Raw genomic sequence first — 22030 nt, forward strand, 5'->3', positions numbered from 1 at the left:
CACTGTTACATTCCTTGATTTAGCACAATTTATGTGAAAATTCATTCATAAAGCATGTTATAAACCAAGGTAGGTATTATTAGTCGGTGCGCAGATAAATTGCAATATCACCCATAAATGTTTCTTACAGTAAATATAAAAATAGATTTAACTATATCAAATCCTTGGCTAATTACTATGTCATGCTATCCAAGCACCATGTACCATGATGTGAAGAATAACAAGTACTCCAGGACTCATAAGAATGAACAGCAACATCCACTGTGAAGTAATTAAGATGCAAAAACTGTGTGACTAAATTAACATTCAGTAACCAGGACTTATATTGCCAAATTCATTAACAGAAACATAACCCTAATTAAGACTTTAGTTAAATATAAAAATAGAATATACCTAATACTCTCACGACAAAGTCAAAGTAAATGCACTTACCGAAGATTTAATGTCTTTTGCACGATTAGCATACTTAAGAGTGTTATATGTGTCGTCGTAAAACAAAGAGGAAGGACTAACAGCAGCTATCATTATAGTCTGACAGTTCCCTCCAAGAGAATCCTTCAACAAGCGAGTAAGCTTACTATTTCTATAAGGAATATGCTGATTCCTTCTCTGAAAGAACAAAACAAGAATTCTTATTTCTTTTTCCACACTACTACTTACTACTATTTCTTTAGAAGAACTTAAGCAATGCCCAATGATATAATTGGTGTTTGACTGCTGCAAATAGATCTTGAGTAGTCAGTGACTATTATGAAAGTCCTAATTATAGCTTCAGTGTGTAGAGAAAGGTGTCTGCCCTAAAGTCCTCAGTGTAGTCCCTGGAACACACATATCAGAAAGGAGAACTAGCTCTGGGATGCTGTCCTCTGACTTGCACATGTACACAAACACAGTAAGAAAATAAAAATTATACAATTCCACCTGAAATTTACATCTCTAAGAACAAACTTCACAACAAAACAACTATCAAGGTTGGTTTTTTAGTTGTAGGTGACATTTTAAATATATCTGAAAAGATGACAAAAAAGGTTGGTGTGGCAATATGTGGCTATAATCCTACCTTCTTGGTAGGTAGACTGGATGGCAAAGCAAAATTATATTTCCAAAACAAAATAAAACTTCCCAAACAACTAACCCCCACAAAAACAAACAAAACAACAACAACAAAAAACAAAAATCATCTCAAATACAAAACAAACAAAAAAAAAAACAAAAAAAAAACAAAACAAAACAAAAAAAAAAACAAAAAAACTAAGCTAACAGGGAAACTAGGCATGAGATACATATTTAAGATGTGCATCATCTTTTTTTCTTTAAAATAAACACAAAAATAAATCATACAAGGTTGCATTCATCCTCCAAAAATCTCTTAAGTGATTATGTCCACCAATGATCTTACATCAATCATTCTAAAATTGATAGAGTATCATGTTAGCATTGTTTATTCCTTATCCCAGGGACTTCCTGCTTTTATATTTTTGCATAAATATACTCATAGTATGGTTGCTGCTAGATCACATCATAACTTTCTTTTTAAGAATTAAATTTATTGATTTATTTTAAATACTGAGTGCAGTCTTTCCTCCCTCTTCTCTCCTGTAATCCACCCCCGACCCCTGGTGCTCCCAATCTATTCCTCCCCTGTTTCTGTCCAGAAAAGGGCAGGCCTCCCCACGAGTATCAACAAAGCATAGCATATCAAGTTGATGTAGGATTAAGCAATGTGCATCATCTTTGAATCTAATTCTATTTGGAAAAAAAGAATTCTTTATAAAACCATTTCTACTATAAAGAGACAACCACAAACCTCTACACAATACTCACAGAAATAAATAAATGTAGTTAAATATTTGAGTAAATAGTTAAATTAGAATACTTAATATTTAGTTTAAAGATACAGCTCTCAATTTCACATATGAAACTTTGTAAAAGGAACAAATTTTATATAAAGATTCATCAATATTAAAAATCAATGCTATCATCACATAACTTTCATATAAGAGAAGTATAAATTATGGCAAACATCCTCTACTTTGGTGGCTTAACTTTACAAATCAATAGTATATCATTCGCAAATGTTTGAGTCTTCAACTCTGAATGTAAAACATGCTACTTTTTCAATGGTCAGGTAATTTTAGTAACTTGCTCTCTTAAGAAAGTCTTCCTAATTTTAAAATATTATTCTAAATTAAAGTAACACCTTTAACAATTTATCAGTAATTTTCCTAATGCTATTTAAGCCTGCATTAGCTTCAATTACCACACTTTAAAAACAAATTAATGTACTGTCAAACATACTATACACTAGAAAGTACTTCTGGTATACATTGCATGTAAAATAGTTTTAAATGCCTCAAAGCATTTACTAGTCATCCCATCATATAATAACACTTTAGATAGCCCTTAAACCTCTTCTTTTCCTTCTTAATCTTCTGTATTATGTCAATTTTATAGTACATTATAAAATACTAACTAGAGTTGCTCTAAAGCTTTTTGTTTCAATGTCTTCTTGTCAATTCACTAAATCATTCTTGCTGTCTAATGATCATCAAATAGATGTTTACAATGAAGTTCAAAGCTGGAAGATTGAAAAAAAACAACCATTGTGGAGTCTGGTAGAAAAGGCCTGTAATTACAGCTGAGACAAGAGGCTAGAAAGTTTAAGACCAGATTAAACAACTCATTTGAGATCCTGTCTCAAAAAACAACCGGGTATAGCTGTCCTTTCCCAATGCATGTGAAGTACTGGGTTCATTCCCACAAAGTATCACAAAGTTGCATGCACACCCTCTCACAAAACAACAACCAAAAAATGACACTCATGCAGCAATGTGTGACAGCTCAGAGTCACTTATGTCTATGATCTACATCTACAACATGTTCTAGGAACTATTTGTCAAAACATTAGCAAGTAAACATATATTACCTACCTTCGTATCTGCTAAAGCGTTGATGACATTTCCAAGGGCTAAAAGAGATTTATTAATATTTGTGCCTTCTACAAATCGTGTCCCTTTAGCACCAGAAGTTCTGGCCCTCTCAGATCCTGCCAGGTCAATAAGTGACATTTTGGCTACATGGACATTTTGATTGATGCTTGCTGTTTTGTCCTGTTGTCGCAAATAAATCTTAAATTATAGAATAGGGGAAAATGAGAGTGAAATTTAATAAAATTAAAGGAAATGTTTTATTTTCAAAAAATACATATACATGAAGACAAAATCATTCTCCTTTTAAAAACTAATACAACCACGTATTATCTGCCTGATAGTCAGTACCAGAATTACTGGTTAAGAAAAATATGAAAATGAAGACTGGTATATGAGTTTTGATATCAAAGGCTGCCCCAAAGGCCCATGTGTTAATTGCCTAATAGATCTGTCTATATGTAATATGGGCTACTTGTGGGGAAGGGTCTACCCCCCTCCTGTTTGTGTGTGTGTGTGTATGTTTGGCTATGGTGAATGGATCAACTGAGTTCAAGAGTTTGAGAACAACCTACGCATATGATATTGTCCCTTATATTTTGCAAAAAGCAAAGAGGGAAGCAAGTGGTAGGTTTTTGATCAAGGGAAGAATAGGATACTGGCTCTTCTCTATTCCTATTAATTTTCACGTTCAAATTACAAGGTAAGTAACATGTCATTCAATGATGTGCTGCTTTACCATGTTGACACCAGACTGAAACATCCAGCCCTCTGAGTGAAAATGAGCTGTTCATTTATGATTTGATCATTTCAAGTATTTCAGCTGCTCAGGAAGGTTTAAGCTATTTTAAACTATTCAAAGGGACATTTTTTTTTTTTTTTCCTTCCTTTTTGAGACTGGTGGTCATATGGCTACAAGTTTACCAGTCAAGGATGACCTTGAACTTCAGAATCTCTCCTCTCTAACTCTGAAACACCAGAATTATAGGTCTGAGGCACTGTGCCTAACTGGTGTTAGAGATTAGAATTTGAATTTCATGTATATTAGGGATGCACTCTACCAACTGGGCTACCTCCCTTATATAACCATCTTCCATTGCTTTGTACATTGCAACTGAAAGAAGATAGGTGCATGAGAAATAAAGAAATATCAAATACATTCCAGAGAACTCTCGTCATACACATTTCTCTGAAGATTACTAATAAAGAAAATGTCAGTAGAAGAGAAAAGATCAATAAAACTACTGACGAGACACTATCTGAATGGCTTGACTGTCTTAGATATGAACTCTTTCAGCTGTAACAATTACTTCTTGATAAGATGAATTTCACAGGTCAGTAAGAATGGAAAACATGCTTGCTGCCAAGCTTGACGGACTGAGTTGCATTCCCAGACACAACAATGGTGGAAGGAAGAGTAACAATTTTCCAAAGTACTTTGTCATCTACACACACACCATGGCACACTGATACCCACATACATACATACGACTCACAAATAAGTATAACATGTTTTCTAAAAGCCAAAAAAAAAAAAAAAAAAAAAAAAAAAAAAGAACTTCACATAGCATCATAGCATAATCTACAATACAACTTTACATCAATAACCATTTGGATATAAACAGCACCAGAAACTACAAACAATAATGGATATCTATGGCTTTGGATCTTTGTGGACATTTTCTCCAATACAGTACTGTGTCAGCTGAATCAGTCTTAAGGATAGGTGAAAGGAAGATGAAGACAGAGAATCTTATTGTTAAACATTCCTCTGAAGACTACCGACTGACCGATAAGGTAGAAGTCAGTGAAAGAGAAACGATCAGTGGAGCTACTGAACAGAATTGATTACATGGTCAGTGTCTTCCATCTCTACTTTACCATTCCCCATGTGTTTGACGTAAGGTCATATCAATCTAAATGTTTTTGATGTTGTACTTTTATGAGCAAAGTGGGCTGGGGAGGCATCTTAGTATTGTATGGAATATACTCTTCATGCTAATGACTTGACTTTACTGGGCAAGGAGTCACAGTGCCTGAAATCCCAACTACTCAGGAGTAAATGGGCTAAAAGGAACTGAAGTTAAGGCTGGCCACTGCTACTTAGTGACTTCAAAGCTAATCTGGTCAACTTAATGAGATTATGTCTTAAAGTAAAACAGCAAACAAAAGTGGCAAAACTGAAGTGCTAAGGAACAGAGAGGTTTATAGATGAGACTTTGCTGCCACATATGAAAATTATTCATGCAATTGGCTATATTCTAAATTCCAACCTAAAGGCCGGATACCTGGAAAACAGCATGTGAACGTGAAGACGTAGCATTCATGTCGGTGGGATGCTGTGTCCTGTTTTTGTTTCCATTGTCTAGTAGCTGTAATATTTCCTCTGAGGATTTGGGCTAGGAGTTCAAATAGAAAAGCAATATTTAGTAATGTATCGTTCAATTTTCAACCAACTTTTATTTATTTAAGTGCCAGGAACTCAAACCCAAGGCTTGATGAATGTGAGCAAAGTTTTCAACCACTGGGCTATCTTAGCCCCTCAGTAAACTTGCTCATCAAACAATAGTTTTAAAGGTAGAAGGTAAAAGTGTTCTATGAATTCACTCTTAATAAATATTGATTATGTATTATTTGTTTAGTACTTGGTGATATATAGGGTAAGAGGTAAAATATTCCCTGAGATAAAAATATAAACATTTAACAGAATAATAAATTTTCAGTCAGATTTTTAGCAGGAAAATAAAATCCCTCAGTGAGAGGAAGAAACAAGAATAGTCAATAAGAGGCAGTAGAATGAAGCTATCCTCAGTCTGCTCTTTATTTTGCTAGTATCTTTGTGACTTTGGAAGAATCACCCAGGCCTTTAGAACCTTTGCAATTCACCTCAGTCTAAATTTCATTAGTTTGTTTGTATTTCAAACACAATGGATTGAACTAATAGATGGTAGAAATGGAATCTGCAGATTTGCTATTCTAACAGAAAGAAAAGACATTCATAAACTTACCTGGTGTAAAGTGAGACCCTGAACAACCACTCCTTTTTGGGCATCTTCCCGGACAGCAAGTGGCCCTGAGTTTGTCAAGAGGTCACGAATCTGTTCATTATATACCTTAAAATAAAATGAGCCACAATAACAGTAGAGTCTAAATAACAAGTACATTGCTGGCTGAAGGTCTATAATCCCAGATTTTGATGACATCAGTTTACAATTGAATATTAATGCTGGAGTTATTATATTCTCACCACTAATTCCTGTTTTGACAACTCTCACAAAATGAAGACAAGCCAGCTTTCTTACCTCTGAAAAAAACACACCAAATTCAGAGTCTATATGTTAAACAAAAACCCAGTCAAAAACAGGTGTATTTACGTCAATTAATCCTTCCATTTCAGTCTAATACACAATTAGTAACAGTCTCTCGCATTTGAATTGCAGAGCAACTAAGAGCCACATGTTTATAAAATGAACAGCAGGGTATAGATTGAAGCTTGGATATTCTTTACAGTCTACACTGAACACACATCTTAATTTCCTACCTGCAGGATCATGTAAAAGAGATTTGCACAAATACTAATTAGAAATAGCATGACTGACTTCATTTTATGGATCTAGTAAAGGCATAACATTTAGCATTTGCTAATGGGATGATAAATAGGAGTTCTGGAAAAAAAAAATTTAATACTAATCAGAAAACCAGGCCTCTAAAAAAACAGTTTTCTGGGCTGGTGATAGAGTTTGTGGGAAAGCATCCTGCATTATCAAGATTCATTACATTCTAGATGTGATCTTAAGCATTGAAAAAAAAAAAAATTACACAGACCTACAATGAGACATAGTAGGTGTGTATGTACCAGCACTTCCTTTCATGTTCTAGTAGCCCACAGTATTTTTCTTTTTCTGGTATAACTCTACTCTCAATGATAACATTGTTAAAAAATGTAATACACTTAATTAAGGGAGTAGACACCTTTCCTTTAGATCTTATTTTTCTAATATGTAGCAGTTACTCTTGACAGCTTACCTTCTCTTGCTTCAACTATGGCGAATGAATACTCTTAAGGTGATCTAAGAAAGCCAGTTACCTGGAGAATTTCTTTTTTAAAGATTTAATCACTTTATTATTTTTGTGTATGAGTGTTTTGTCTGCATGTATGTCCACGTGCCACATGGGTGCTGGGAATAAATCCCGGGTCCTCTGCAAGAACAAGTGGTCTTAACCACTGAGTCAACTCTCTAGCCCTTACCTGGTGATTTTAATAGGCACAGATGCCTTGGCTATAGTAAGGAGTGAAATGTAGCCAGACCTATTTCTAGAATGTAACAGAGATAATCTTGGTGCAGTGTCTCAACGATCAAGATCTAATAAGAGAAATATCCTGATACCAGAAATAAATGCTTATTTGCCATTTCCAGTGAAATTGGGGCTTTCTACAATACTATCTGAGCAAAGAATCACTGTCTTTGAGACCTCAAAGAATGACAGCGTATGACAAAAGAGTAGCAGGAGCACAAAGGAACTTTGGCTGACCAGTCCTTTACAATATGAACACACAGAGAGCAATCAGAAATATGGTCCCGACATATAGGAGGCTGAGGTAGGAGGATCATGAGATCAAGGTCAGACTAGGCTGCATGAAATCTATCCCAAGACACGTTTAAGATGGCTCTAAGTACATACCAAGAAAGTGTGATGACCAAAGTTGGATCTTACTCAGCCCTCAGTGGCGCATCTTTATCTCACTCTTTTCAAAGCTCAGGGAAGAGAGGGTAGGAGGATTTTAAGAGCCAGAAATGGGGGACAATTTTAAGGAAACACCATCTTGTAGATACAAGAGTACAGACTGATATACATATGAATTCAGAGGACATGACAGTATTCATAAGACCTGTACAAGTTCAAGGCAGATAAAAATCTCAGCATTTGCTGGGTGGTGGTGGCACACGCCTTTAATCCCAGCACTAGGGAGGCAGAGGCAGGCGGATCTCTGACTTCGAGACCAGCCTGGTCTACAAGAGCTAGTTACAGGCCAGCCTCCAAAGCCACAGAGAAACTGTCTTGAAAACCAAAACTAAAAACAAAAAAACCAAAAACAAAAAAACCCTCAGCATTTAGCTGAGGAAGTGGGCGTGGGCACAAGGGCTCACTCCTACATAAGAAGCTATTCACAAATGATAATTGCTGGGGAAGGGAAGTCAGGTTTTTTCAACAGAGTGCCATTGGATATACCAACTACACTCTAGAGCAGGTCCCACGCTCAGGAATAATTTGTACTCAATGTTTTTAAAGGCTTTTTCTTTTTTGAAAGAGAAAGAACATGAAGCTGGGTGGATAGGGAGAGGAGAGAATCTGGGAGTTGTGGGATATAAAATGTAAAATATACTGTATCCTAATTTTTAAAAAAAAGCACCAAATGCACTGGTGTGCATGATTAATGCCAACACTCCTAAGGAGACAGGAAGCAGGCCTGGAAGCCAAAAGCTAGACAGCCTGGCATAGTGTTAAAGAAATAAAAGAAACTCTGCTTCAACAAGGTGTTAAGACAGAACCAACTCCTAAATGATGTCTCCAGACCTCCACATCCATGTCTACACACACAGAGAGAAATTAATTTAAGTAAGAAGTTCCTAGCCCCCAAATCACAGAAGGTAACTATAATCTGACTATTAAATAACCTGAGTCTATGCCATTGAAACAAAAGGAAAAGCTGTCCTTATAATAAATGATAAGGAATAAGCAGAAGAAATGTTGGTATCTAAAGATCACCATCACTACAATTTATTCAAATAATTTATTCAAATATGAGCCATAAGCAAATCCTGTAGATTCCAGTATAATGAAACTTGTAAAAGTTAATATTGCCAATAATGGGACTACAAAACTGAGTTGATATGAAGTAGGAAGTACTCAATACCACTTTTATGGTGTGTCTGCCAGACAATAAACCCAACTCTAAGAGAGACAAAAACAAACTGGGGGTTTATGGCAGTGTCACAAAATACAAAGAAAACATAGAAACTGCTCATTAAAAGAGACCAAAGGCATACAACTGAATGTAATTCATGATCTGGAATGCTTTCAGGAAAAGGCATTAATAATATAATTAGCATAATTGCATTAAGGTTCACAGATTAGACAGTGATACCCACTGTTAATTTCCTGATTTTGATAAATATTCAGTGATTATTTTAAAAATTTCCTGGCTCAACAAATTTATACATTAAAGAGTACAACATAAGAAGTTCACATACAACAGAGAAAGTAAACTGCCGGTGCAAAATTTTAATGTATAGGGCATCTCAGTGAAGGTTATCTGGCAGTTCTTTCTATATACTAGTTTTACAATGTCTCTATTATTCAAGTTAAATTAAAATAAGAATAAGATCATGAAAAATATGCATGATTAGGAATTTTAATGATTGTAGACATTCACAAGAAGATTCCTGTATAAAATAATTTGAATGGATCACTGTAATTGAGTTTTCTAAGACAGGGATTAATGTTGAGGTTAGTGCCAACTTACCTCCAAATAAGAAACAGCAGTACTACATACTTTCTCTTCTTTAATCTCATCCATGGATTTAAAAAGGTCTAACATTGTTAGGTACATCACTCCAGGTTCAGCAGCTGATCCTAGCATCGTGTAAGTCTTCCCAGCTCCAGTGGCACCATATGCGAGTACTGAGTTTTTAATGGAAGGGGCAAGGTAAACACTCATTGTTCCAACATAGCAATACTAAATCCAGTCTAGTGGCTAGTTCTAACCTGATATTCTGAACAGTAAGTAACTTTAAATCCAATAGGTATCACCTGTTCACACTTAGCACTAATGTTATTTTGTGCCTCACACACTGAAAGGCAGCAACATCTACTCCCTTATTTGCCATCAGAATAAGATATCTATCCATATCCCTTCTTCGTAGCATAACCATACTGCCTCCACCAAGGAAGACTGTGCTTTAAGAAATGACATGAAGCAAAGCAGGCATATACTTGTCGAGCTGAATAAATTCTAAAAGAAGTGACTTATAAAATTGTTCATTAAATATTGTTTTAGGAAAATTAGTTATTTGCATAACTCTATCCAGTATCATATATGGTCATGCATTTCTTCAAATGTATTAGAAACGCATGGAGTTACAAATGCAAACACTCAATACCATATTTAGTCATTAGATTATCATATGTTAATAACCGATAAAATAATTTTTGGAATGAATTAAGCTGGTGTTTTTACTTTGGGCTTATGAAAAATGTCTTAAGACGGCTCAATAATAGAGAAACCGAAGAAATGGCATTGACAGAGACCCTTTTCTACTTTTTTAAAAGACATGGAAGGGGGAATCACCAGAACATCTGGATACAAGTTAGAATCAAAAGTTCTAACCAATAAACAGCATTTTGTTCTTGATCAAGGATAAAGATCAATTTTCTGTGACAAAACTGAGTAAGACAATCTTAATGAAACATACTGCAGTGTGGAATATGGTGTAAAAATTGACAATTATAAAAATGAGATAATAATAAGCAATATAACACTGAATTAACTGGTGTTTCCTGAAAGACTAAGTATTTCCTCCGCAAGGCATAAGGATACTTCATGAGCCGAAAATCTGCTAAAACAGCACACAATTCTCAGGCTCATGCAGTTTTACCGTTTTTATACTAAGGTACTTTATAGCTGGTGCTGCAAAGAAACTCTAAGTGCTCAGCAGTGGCAGGCAGTTTGAGGGGGACAGATGATTGTAGAGGTCAACAGTGGACATACTTGTCAGTACAAATGGTGAGAAATCTGGAATCAATTATAAGAAGCATATGACTTAATAAAACTAAAAAGGGTGTTTATAGAGGCAATGGCAAGGCTCCAGGAAGAGAAAGTTTCATAAAAGATAAGCTGTATACGAATACATTTCAAAGAAAGCCTGCACTTCAATCTTAAAATTGTTGGAATGCTTATACCTTCAACTTGATTGCATTACAGGATTAAAACTGTAGCTAGACAGAAAAAATGGATTTCAAACTGAAATTACCTGTGCAATTATATCCATTCAGAAAACTATGAAGAATTGGCTTGGTAGTGTGTTCAAAAACTTCCATTTGAGTTGATGTTTCATCAAAAACAGCATCAAATACAAACTTAAGATCTTTATTTTGCCTTTTAGTAATATCAAAATTTGTAGTTTTCTTTTCATGAAAAAAACTGACTACTTCTTGTTTTGGATCAAAAACAAGTATATGTTTATCCACAACATGAACCACTTTATGGAACGCAACTGCCTTTTCTTTAGTATTCTCAGGACGCACACGAACAACTACTTTCATGTGATGACAAAAATCTTCCTCGGTGACAGACATTTTTAGTTATTGGATTCCTGCTCACATGAATGCCTGGGTAGTTCTCTGAAATTGAAGAGGAAAAAAATCACTATTAGTTTTACTTAAAACTGACATGTAATAGTCCCTTAAAAGGTAATGTTTATGTTTCACTTACCTAGAACATGTATTACTAGGAGAAATATATATATGTGTGTGTCTGTATATATTTACACACACACACACACACACATATATGTAAATCTATATATACATGTGCATACATATTCCTATAAACTTAAACATCCCCCAAAACATGTATGCACACAAAAGTATGGTAAGAATTTCTGGAATATTAATCAAGCTCTTGAGCTCAAGTTTAAATTCAAATACTGATTCCTTATGATTGAAATTTTTATAATGGCTCGTGCACAGGTTTTAGGTTGGATCATGTAAATGCGCAGGGAGTGATCTTTCTGAATCACATCAGGGTATGTCTCTTGGCAGTGGAAAGTGATACATCTAGGCTGTCTCTACCTGCATCTCAGTGGGTTAGTTCTAAGGTTGCACTAGCTAGCCAGTATATATCTGAAGAGGAAAGAAACAGTATACACTACTTATGTATTCAGAGGTCCTAGTCTCTGATCTTTTAATGACATGCAAATTTAACGAACACCAGTAAATGAATAGTGTCTTACAAGAACAAAAGGAAACTGACAAAGGACAATAGTTTGAAAAGCTTAACACGAATGGAGAGAAGTCAGGCCAGGTGGTGGTGGTGGTTAGTTGTGCATGCCTTTAACTCCAGCAGAAGCAGCAGTTGGATCTCTGTGAGTTCGAGGCCAATGTGGTCTACAAGAGCTAGTTCCAAAGTTACATAGAGAAACCCTGTCTTGTAAAACCAAAAAAAAAAAAAAAAAAAAAAAAAAAAAAAAAGGATGGAGAAGTCATGGCATGTCCACTCTTGCAAAATGCACACACATGCTTGAGTGCATTCACACAGGCATACACATACACTGACAGATACACATACATATATACACACACACACATTCACTTACTTTTATGCTCCCTTTTCCAAACAACATTTAAGTAAGGACTATTTCTCCTTGTATTTCTTTGTGTAGGATTGAGGTTTTGTGGTCTTTCCCTTGTCCACATTAGTATGCCTATTGTAATGTCCTTGATTAGGCAGCTATGATGGTGAGACATTACTAAGACACAATCTCACAGCAAACCTCTTGATCCTCTGGCTTAACTCTAGCACTTAAAGTGAGCTGAGTGAGAAGAACAGCTTGAGTTCTAGGCCAGCCTGGGTTCCAGACTGAGGGAAAGGCTGGGCATAGTGGTTAACGCTTAATTCTAGAACTTGGGAGGCAGAAAGAAGCAGGCAGATCTTGGTGAGTTTGAAGCCAGCCTGTTGTACAAGTGAGATCCAGTCAATAAGATCTACAAAGACACTGCTTAAAAATTAATAAAATAAAATAAAAATTCCCTCAAGAGAGACTGGGAGAGGTGAGACACACCCTTTGAGTTCCAGTCAGTGAGCTGCTGGTGAGAGTTCTGAGTCCTTGCTTGCTATCCCTTTCTTCTGTTGGCAAACCCTTTAGTACTGGATCATAGTACACCTGCAAGAGACTTGGTGTGTGGTGCCTGTGGGATCAAGACGCTGCCTCTGGTGCCCTGTCAAGGCCAGTGCCTACTCTGTCTTTGCTGCTACCACTCAGGTTATAGGCTCAGCCTATATTACTGAAAGGAGGCAAAGAAAACTACTAAACTACGTTTGCTAAAGTCTATGCTAAGAGAGTACTTCTAAATATTTTTATTACCAAGAAATGTGAGACCAATTTAGTACTTAGTACAATTTGCTCAGCCGACAAAGTTATATTGAGTTCCATAAACATAATCCACTATCATTTGTTAATTAGCAACAACAAAACCAGGAAACACTATCAGGTGAGTAAAGATTTGAAGGTGAAAATGTTATTATGCAGAGACTTTGAGATGCACATTCACACGAAAAAAAAAGGGGGGGGGGCTAATGTATGGAAACATGCTAGGATGGCATTTGGCTGTTAGCCTGAATGAAGTGAATATTTTCAAATATAGGAATTAAATAACTGAGGCAAGTCTAGGACTTGAACTGTGTACAAATAAAACAATATAATAAAATAACCCAATCGATAAGAGGGAAATCATACATGGTACTCAAAGCCTAACAACTACCTAGGACTAGTGAAGTCATGGACCTTGGAGGAGAACCAATAGCAGCATAATCCCTAACTACATTATAAATATTTGTCCTTATACTCCCAAGTGAGTGTACCTGACCCCTGATCTCCATGCAACAGATAATGACCATTACAAAACACTACAACCAATCAAAATGTAGTTATGGAGTCCAGTCTCACTGGATACATCTATCAACAACTACTGCCCTGAAGGTACAGAGATAACCAAAGAGGAGGTAGTGGAAACATAAGGGATTGTGCAGGGAGACTGTGTCCCCTAGGCATATCAGAAGCTATCTATACCCATAAGCCTCACCAACATGACTACCTAAACATCAACTGAACAAGGAAGACAATGAACTTATGTTGAAGCCCAGTAGGCTTCACCCCTACAGAGAGAACTCCAGGCAACTGAGACAAATGCATGACCAGATTCTCTCCTTTATGTGGATTCTGAGTATCTGAAAATCATTAAGTGCCTTTTCCTGCAAAGTCACCTTATTGGCCCATACAAGTATATTTCAGATGGCAAGACTAAAAGTCTGATAGTAACAGGTGGTGAAAAGGGAGGCTAATATAGCTGTAAGGCTAGGTTTTGGCATGGCCAATTTAATTAAATCATTTATTTCCTTTATAAATGTTTAGTTTCAAATACTGGGATATAATTTTATCTGTAAGGCCTAAAGAATGCTTAAGGGACTCTGCTTTCTTGTGCTCCAGCTAGAGAATCAAGAGGAATAGGAAATAAGATCAATCTTTCTTAAAATCTGCAACAGGTTGAGACTTGACATTTCTCTTCTTAAACTCTTTTAAGAAATTGTCAGAATGTCTTCCAAAAATGCAACCTGAATAACACTTACTGGCTTTTAAAACAGCCACAGAAGCCTGGCTGTGGTGGTGCTTGCTTTTAATCCCAGCACTTGGGAGGCAGAAGCAGGAAGACTTCTGTGAGTTCAAGGCCAGTCAGGCCTATAACATAAGTTCTAGGACAGCTAGGACTGCTACACAGTTGTGTTTTTATCCGTTGGTCTGGCCCCACCACCATGCCAGCCCCAAATAATGCACAGAGACTGTATTTGATATAATGCCGTTGGCCAGTTACTAGTATTTCTTATTGGCTAGCTCTGTCTTAAATATTAACCCATTTCTATTAATCGAAGTATTTCCACGTGGTCTTATCTTACCTGAGAGAGGCCATGGCATTCTTCTCTCTCAGTCCACCATCTTGAATCTCCTCCTTACTACCTCCTTAATCCTCCTTGTCTCCAAGTCCCACCTATCTTACTTTCTTATTGGCCAACAGTGCTTTAATCATTAACCGATAAGAGAAACATATTTATAGAATGACATCTCCCATCAAAACCCTGTTTTAAACAACCTCCTCCCAAAACAAACAAAATCACAGAATTCCCAATTAGCTTCAAACTCAGATGAAAACTCTTTAAGACCTCATTAAAGATTGATGATATTTTCAAGCAAGAAATAAAACAAAACTGCCTTCCCTCCATACTAAAGGCTGAACCCAAGACCTACATTATACCCTTTCATAGAACTCTACTCATATTCAAATTTTCTTAATAACATGCCTAGGGTGACAGACACAACTATAGTTAACAGCAACTGGGGAGGCTGAGGAAGGAGAGATTAAATCCAGGAACCGGACTCTAGCATCCATAACAAAGAGACCACCGACTCAATGAGAAATATATTTAACACATTTTTAAATTTTGAGTATTACATATATGTATATAATATATTCTGGTCAACCTTACTTTTAACTCCCTTATGTATCTCCATCACTTTTGCTCTAAACATTGTGTGATTTTTAATATAGCCCAGAAATTTGTATTATATATTTAAATTTATTATATTATATTTACTTGTGTGTGTGTTATGTGTCTGTGAGCAAATAATATACCATGCATGTGGAGGTCAGAGGATATATTTTAGATGTCAATTTCTTTCTCAACCACATGGATCCCAGGAATCTAATCTGTCCTTACCACAATGAGCCATGCCACTGGGCCCAGAAATATAATCCCTATCTCTCTCCCTTCCTTTTGTTGTGTGTGGCTTTTCTAGACAGCGTTTCTCTGTATATCTCTGGCTGTCCCAGAACTTGCTTGTAGACCAGGGTGTCCTCAAATTCAGAGATCTGCCTGCCTATTCTTCCCAAGTGCTGGGATTAAAGTTGTACACCACTACCACCAGTACCACCAGGCTGAGAAATATATTTCTTAAAGGTTAAAAACTATCTCAGTACTGATGTCTTCAGAAATTAATGACATTATTCTTACATTAAAGCATGTTTTTTTTTTTTTTTTAAACATGGGTAATTAAGAGATTGGTACGTAGCTAACTCTGTATCAAATGCAGAGACCATGTTTAATATGAAACAGTTATTGTTATCTGTGGAATAAGATGCTCTGAAGATTGTAGTATAGTCTCTGATCAATTGTGTCATATTCAGTCTTAAGTGCTACTTTGTTAAAGTAGAATCAAAAAAGGGAGTTGTAAGACTTCTTTGATAGGAATAGAATAAAAGAAGTGGATTGGTGGTGAGGGTAGTTGGGGATGGGGGCAGGGAACAGGAGGAGAGGAGGGAGGGGAAACAAGTTGGTAGGTAAAATAAATGAAAAAAAAAAAAAAAAAGGTCTATAGAGCACCACAGGATACCGATCAATTCCAAAAAGGACTGGGTATAAAAGAAAATAATGACGGGGTGGTAGCTGGCAATATTTAAACTCAGGGTTAGAGTAGATGACATTCAAGAGCCTTTACTATCCCCAAGCTGTATGATTATATTGCATGCTAAGAGACAAGAGGGGGGGGGGAGAATGTTGAAATGAAAGCAAATGGGATTGTTACTTTATACTTTTACCATTCTCAAATATATGATCAACAATTAAATTCATAAACCTATAAAATACACAGAACTACAAATTCACTCTTGTATAGGCCCTGAATTTTCCTCCTAAAAATTAAAATTATATACTTGTTTAAAAAAAAATGTAAGGCTACGGCTACTCAGTTTGCATTAAGGATTATATACAAACATATATATTCTAGACATAATGTTATTATACATATATTATGTAATGCCTGCAGCAATAAATCTTACCACTATGCATTCCCCATGCTGTGCTGTTAGTTACTGTGAATTATAACTTAGTTTGTATGTCTGGATTAGTATTTATCCATTTCCTCAGCCCTCAATAAGCAGTAAACACAGCTTTACTCTTCTGTTTTTGCTTTCCTGGAAACAGCACAGCTTAGCAGAATTTTGTTTACTAAAGCAGGAGTGAATTATGAAATGTAGCTTGATTTCTTTTTATCTTTTTCTAATATCACACAGTAACTATTTTTAACAAATATGATATAAATACTTCGATTAGGTCTAAATGGTTATAACTAGCAATAGTGATGATCATATTTGTTACTTTCTGCCAGGAATTATGGCAAACATTTCATATCCATGTCATTCAACCATAATAATAAGCAAGCAAGGTTTGTTTACAAACACAGGAACTTAGTGTTTCAAATGTTTTTAGTAATGAGACAGAAACTGGACCCAGGTCTAAATCCAAATTTCCTAAGAAATAGAAAAGACTGCATACAAACAGGGGTACAGAAGTAGAATGTCAGCTATTAATTATTCCAAACTCACAGAGAAAATTCTGATTCAACACTGTTTAGAACAGGGAACTATCCTCATTTATGGTTTTTCTCTAGATTAAACCTTTGTGTACATTAAGTTTAGTGTTAGAGCCACACATCTGAGTGACTTACAAACATGAGGGGAGAAGGACAAGTTGACATAGAGAGAAGATCAGCACTGATAGTGGACATTTTTTTTCTATTTCTTTTCATAGCATTAACACCATAAAGTCACTTAATTGAGTCTTTATTGATTTTAGGTATAACTATAGTGGTACAAGATGCTCGGTAAAATGAAAAACCTCACATATCTGTAAATACCGGTTCAATAATGACAACACCTCTCATGGAAAGTCATTTTTATTTACTTAAATAGTTCTTATATGATACTGAATTTAATAGCAAGTATACTTATCATCTCCTTGGATTTCATATAATCTAACACCAAATTTAAAGAAAAATTTCCCAAACTCAAGATGGTAACTGGGTGCTAGTCCAATACTCCAACAAAACAAAATTAGTGCTAGTTCAATAATCCCCTTTCATGTTATAATGAGCAAGAACCAGCTTTGGCTTCTTTGTAAGGGCAAGACCAATGAGCTCCCATTGGAAAGGGTTGCAACAAAACAGAACGTGGGAATGCTTCTCGCTTCCAAGCACTCCCATTTTTTCTTTGTCGTCTTCAGCAATACAGGTGGGCAGTCAGGGCTAATTCTTGCCCATTGTTAAAACTGGGCTCCGGACTGACCAAAGAGCCCTTCTGCACAAAAGCTCCTCCCTTGACAGAAAAATAGGAGTCGCACACTCCCCTGTGCATCTCAAGCAGGATACTCGAAATTTGGAATCCGGAAGGAACCACACACTCCTAGGGGCTGGACTGTCAAGAGGCCATCAGTCCGAGTCTGGGAAAGTGTCCAGCAACCCTTTAAAGGGGCCAGCTTCCTCTCGGTGCTCAAAGGCGAAGCCCGGAGCCTCGGTGTTGGAAACCTCGAGCCGAGCATGCATCCCCAGACAGGCAACTCTGTGTCCTTCCAGCCGCAGTCCCACTTAGTCCCGCACTTCCCGCCTAAGGCTGCTTTGTCCGCAGACCTGACCACTGACGCCGGATCGTCCACTCCCGGGACCCAGAACCATCCCGCGCATCCCCGGGCGCCATGTCGAACTCACCTAGGAGAAGCGTCCGAGGCAACTTGGCCGACTTGGCTTCCAGGCGCTCCAAGCTCAGCCACAAATTCAAAACCAAGCCAGCTTCCTCAGCGACCCACATCATTGGTTGCCTTTCTGCTGACATCATCACGTCGGACGTTTCCCCGGCGTCTTGCAGTTTGGCGCCAGAGGCTGGGCCTCCCAGGCCGGAGGGGGAAGCTGCTTTTCTGCGCGTCGCCGTGGCAACGCGCGCGGTCGTTTCCGGGAGCCGCGGAGGAGGTGGGCGGAGCTAGGGCGGAGGTGCAGGTGGCACTGCACCTGGGATCCTTAAGCGTGGTCTCAGACCGTGGGAGTAGGGCTTAGTGGCCTTGGGTGGACTGTTTCTCTTGGGGAGAAAGGCGGAGTCTGTGGGCGTGTTCAAGGGCTGGTTATTTTGTTCTTTTTCCCTTTCTGATTACTCAGGCTTGCTGTAGAAGGTTTGGGGCCTCTACCTCGATCAATTGTAAGTTCAAGTCTTCTGGTTACAGGTCCCAAATCTTTTCAGGGCTTCCTGGCCTGTTCCAGTCATGGGTGATTGAAGATATTTGGTATTTGATGGTTTTTTACATGCTCCAAGTATCACATTACAAAATAAAATCACTTAACGATATTGGCTTAGTATATTATTCAATCAGGTGATTATTGTTCCAGATTGTATTATTTCTGAATGTATGATTTACGAAGAAAAAAAATGCATGGCAACTTGGGAAATATTTTTCCTAAGATAACTCATTTTTAATTTGACAGGATATCTTATATTTTGTATTTGTATTGTTGGCCAGGCAAGCCTTCTATCAGTGAGTGGATCTCAGCCCTTCAGATAAATGTAGTATTTCGCTCCTAATTTCATTGTTGTTGTTTCTAAGTCTATCCATTTATTTAGCAGTTACTACTTGCAGATTTTAGGAACACATTAGTACACAAAAAGTCAACATCTTTGCCCTACTGGAGTTTAGATTCCAGTTGATTGTAAAATTATGGATATTTCAGTGTAGTGTATTATTTATCATCTATATCTGCCTATCTATATCATCTATCTCTATCTAATTTTATATTTTGAGACAGAGCCTTGCTAGTTAGCCTTGTGTTGCCTGGAACTTGCTACCTAGATATGCCTGTCTCTGCCTCCTGAGTGCTTAGATTAAAGGCTTGGGTCACCACACTCAGCAGTGCAGAGAATTATTAGTGGAATTTTATGATGAAAACACAGATTTTGGACAGTCCCTATTTCTTTTGAAGAAAAACGGGAGATTTGCAAATTATATATATCATGTATGTTCTATTAATTTTCTAAGTCCTAGATAGTCCATCTGTAAATTGACTACTTGTTTCTGGTTGAATTAAATGAATTAAAAACATCGTTTGTGTTTTACTGGGTTTGCCAGTAAAATTGAGAAGAGTTAATTTTATTTTAAATATTCCCTCACTATTTAGTACTTGACCTTTGATTACCAGGCATATTACTAACTCCTTACATATTACTTTACTTTATTCTCCAAACAGATAAGTGGTAGACATATTGTTTTGATTTTATTTCAAGAAAACTAAAGTGTTAGAAAAATCTCTAATAGGAAGTATAGTATTTGTTTTGTAAAACAAACCAATTCAAAATTCAGCCATTTGTTTTTAAAATACTTTTATGCCAAGTGACTCAAATGATATTTTAATCTACTTTGCCATCTTGCAAAATTACATTGTAAATGAATAAGGCATGTAAATTTCATATTTCTGTTTTTGTTTTTTACATCCACACTGTATAGGCTTCTTAGTGTTACAAGTGTAGGCACACCTAATCCAAATACTATACATTTAATTTCAGTTGCACATTGCACTTGCTTTATAGTAGTGCTCCATTTATAAAATCTATACTCTTGATGAATCATACATTTGATTAAAACAGAGCTTTTGGCCATCCAATTAATGGCATTATTGTGCAGTTGGCAACTCATGAGTCTGGCAGAAGAAATGTCAGGACAAGAGAAACTCACGTTTTCTAACGAAATGAAAGAGGAAGGAAATGAGCCACAACTTTCCAAACATACAGGGCTAATAAGGTTGAAATTTCCATCTTTGGACTATGTATGGAGCCATTACAAAATTACTGTATTTTTATAGTCGACCGAAGAGAAAAGTGAAACTTGCGTTGGACATCAAAACATTTTGTTTTTAAACCCTTAAAGTTGTATTTAAACTTGGTAATGGTGAGATCTTATTTTCCCAGGAAGGTCTTTTGGAAACCTTTGACCCATAGCACCTCTCAGAGCAGGTGCTGGGAGCAGCGGAACGGAAGGGAGGCAGACCTCAGTTGCTCTGACGGACTTAATCAGTCCGTTCTTACTAGTTTCCCCCACCCCCGACCTAGGTGCATGCAAGTTCGTCTGCTTCTTAGCGTCGCAGCTGGCCCATTTTAGACGCTGACTGAGGACTCTACTTTCCTCAGGTAAGAAGAAGGTGGCCAGTGGCTAGTTGGGGGGTTGCAGACGGGTTCGTGGGGTAGGAGTTGTGGGGAGCGGATCGCCACCCAGCAAAGGAAGTAGAAGCCCCTCCCCCAACTCCTTAGGGTCTACTTGCCAGCCTGACTTTGATGATCTCCAGCATTCCCAATCACCCCTTTGAACATTGCCCAGGAAGGGCTGAAGTTCTTTGACTAAAGGATGCATTCCTCCCATCTCCACTTTTCTTTGCCTTCCTGCCAGCCCGCAGGTCAGGTCGCGTTTCTAGCATTAAAACTACATTTGTAACATTTCCTCTCAGGGCAGACTAATCAAAGTAAGGTTTAGCAGCCCGAAGGAAGTACTTTTTACAGGCATCAGTTTGTAATCCCACAATTAAAAGAGTAACCTGGCCAATTTTGTGGTCTCCACAGCTGAAGGGAACTTCACCCGTGTCGAAAAGTTAAAAGATTTACCTAGAACACACTGCAATCTGCTTTAGAGGTCAGGTTTACTGACTGGCAGTAAATTAAACAGTCTTACAAGGATGCAGAGTGATCTGGTTTCCTTGGTAAAAGAGGCTACAAAGACACAATTCCCTTTACAGTTTGCACTCAATTTTTAGGGCACCATTTCAAAAAAGTGAAATACTACAAATAATCTAGAGATTACAAATAGTCATTTATTTGCAACCCCTTTTCCATGTTTACCTGGGTTACAAGCTAGTTAGTTCACAATAAAAAAAAAAAAAAAAAAAAAAAAGAAAGAAAGAAAGAAAACAAAACAAAACCACAAAACAAAACAAGCATGAACTAGGTGGTGGTGGCTCATGCCTTTAATCCCAGCACTTGAGAAGCAGAGGTAGGAGGATCTCTGTGAGTTCAAGGCCAACCTGGTCTATAGTGCTAGTTCCAGGACAGCTAAAAGTACCTGGTAGAAAGCCTGACCCCAAAACAAACAAACAAACAAACAAACAAACAAACACAAAATTAGGCTTTACCTTGAACATTGTTGAATGAATGTATAAAATTTGAGAATAATAAAGAATAAAATGCTTATGCAAACACTTTTGCATCCAATTATACTTGCTTTACACCTACATTATTTTGAGTTGTTTTGATTGACAGCAGTGCTTGCTTTAAAAAAATGGTCAAAATCTGGACATGGGGCTGGAGATATGACTCAGTGCTTTAAGTGTGTGTACTGTTGAAGACTTGAGCTCAGTTCTCAGCCCCCACATCACTCCACTCACCACCGCTTATAAGTCTAGCTTTGGGGGATA

The 22030-nt window shown here is 37.1% G+C and overlaps 2 protein-coding genes across 2 annotated transcripts in view; one reads left to right on the top strand and one right to left on the bottom strand.

Annotated features, from left to right (window-relative positions):
- Nucleotides 1–18418, bottom strand: part of Kif18a (kinesin family member 18A) — a 61137-nt gene extending 42719 nt beyond the window's left edge. Inside the window, 7 exon segments of the mRNA XM_051183803.1 lie at nt 433–609; nt 2931–3128; nt 5216–5326; nt 5936–6040; nt 9454–9611; nt 10961–11330; nt 18299–18418. Coding sequence (XP_051039760.1) covers nt 433–609; nt 2931–3128; nt 5216–5326; nt 5936–6040; nt 9454–9611; nt 10961–11285 — 1074 coding nt within the window. The 5' untranslated portion in view covers nt 11286–11330; nt 18299–18418.
- Nucleotides 18419–18461: 43 nt separating this feature from the next.
- Nucleotides 18462–22030, top strand: part of Mettl15 (methyltransferase like 15) — a 156164-nt gene continuing 152595 nt past the window's right edge. The window contains 1 exon segment of the mRNA XM_051183804.1: nt 18462–18556. The gene's annotated coding sequence lies outside the window, so the exon portion shown is untranslated.

The sequence above is a fragment of the Phodopus roborovskii genome, unplaced genomic scaffold (assembly GCF_943737965.1).
Source record: "Phodopus roborovskii unplaced genomic scaffold, PHOROB, whole genome shotgun sequence".
Classification (NCBI taxonomy): domain Eukaryota; kingdom Metazoa; phylum Chordata; class Mammalia; order Rodentia; family Cricetidae; genus Phodopus; species Phodopus roborovskii.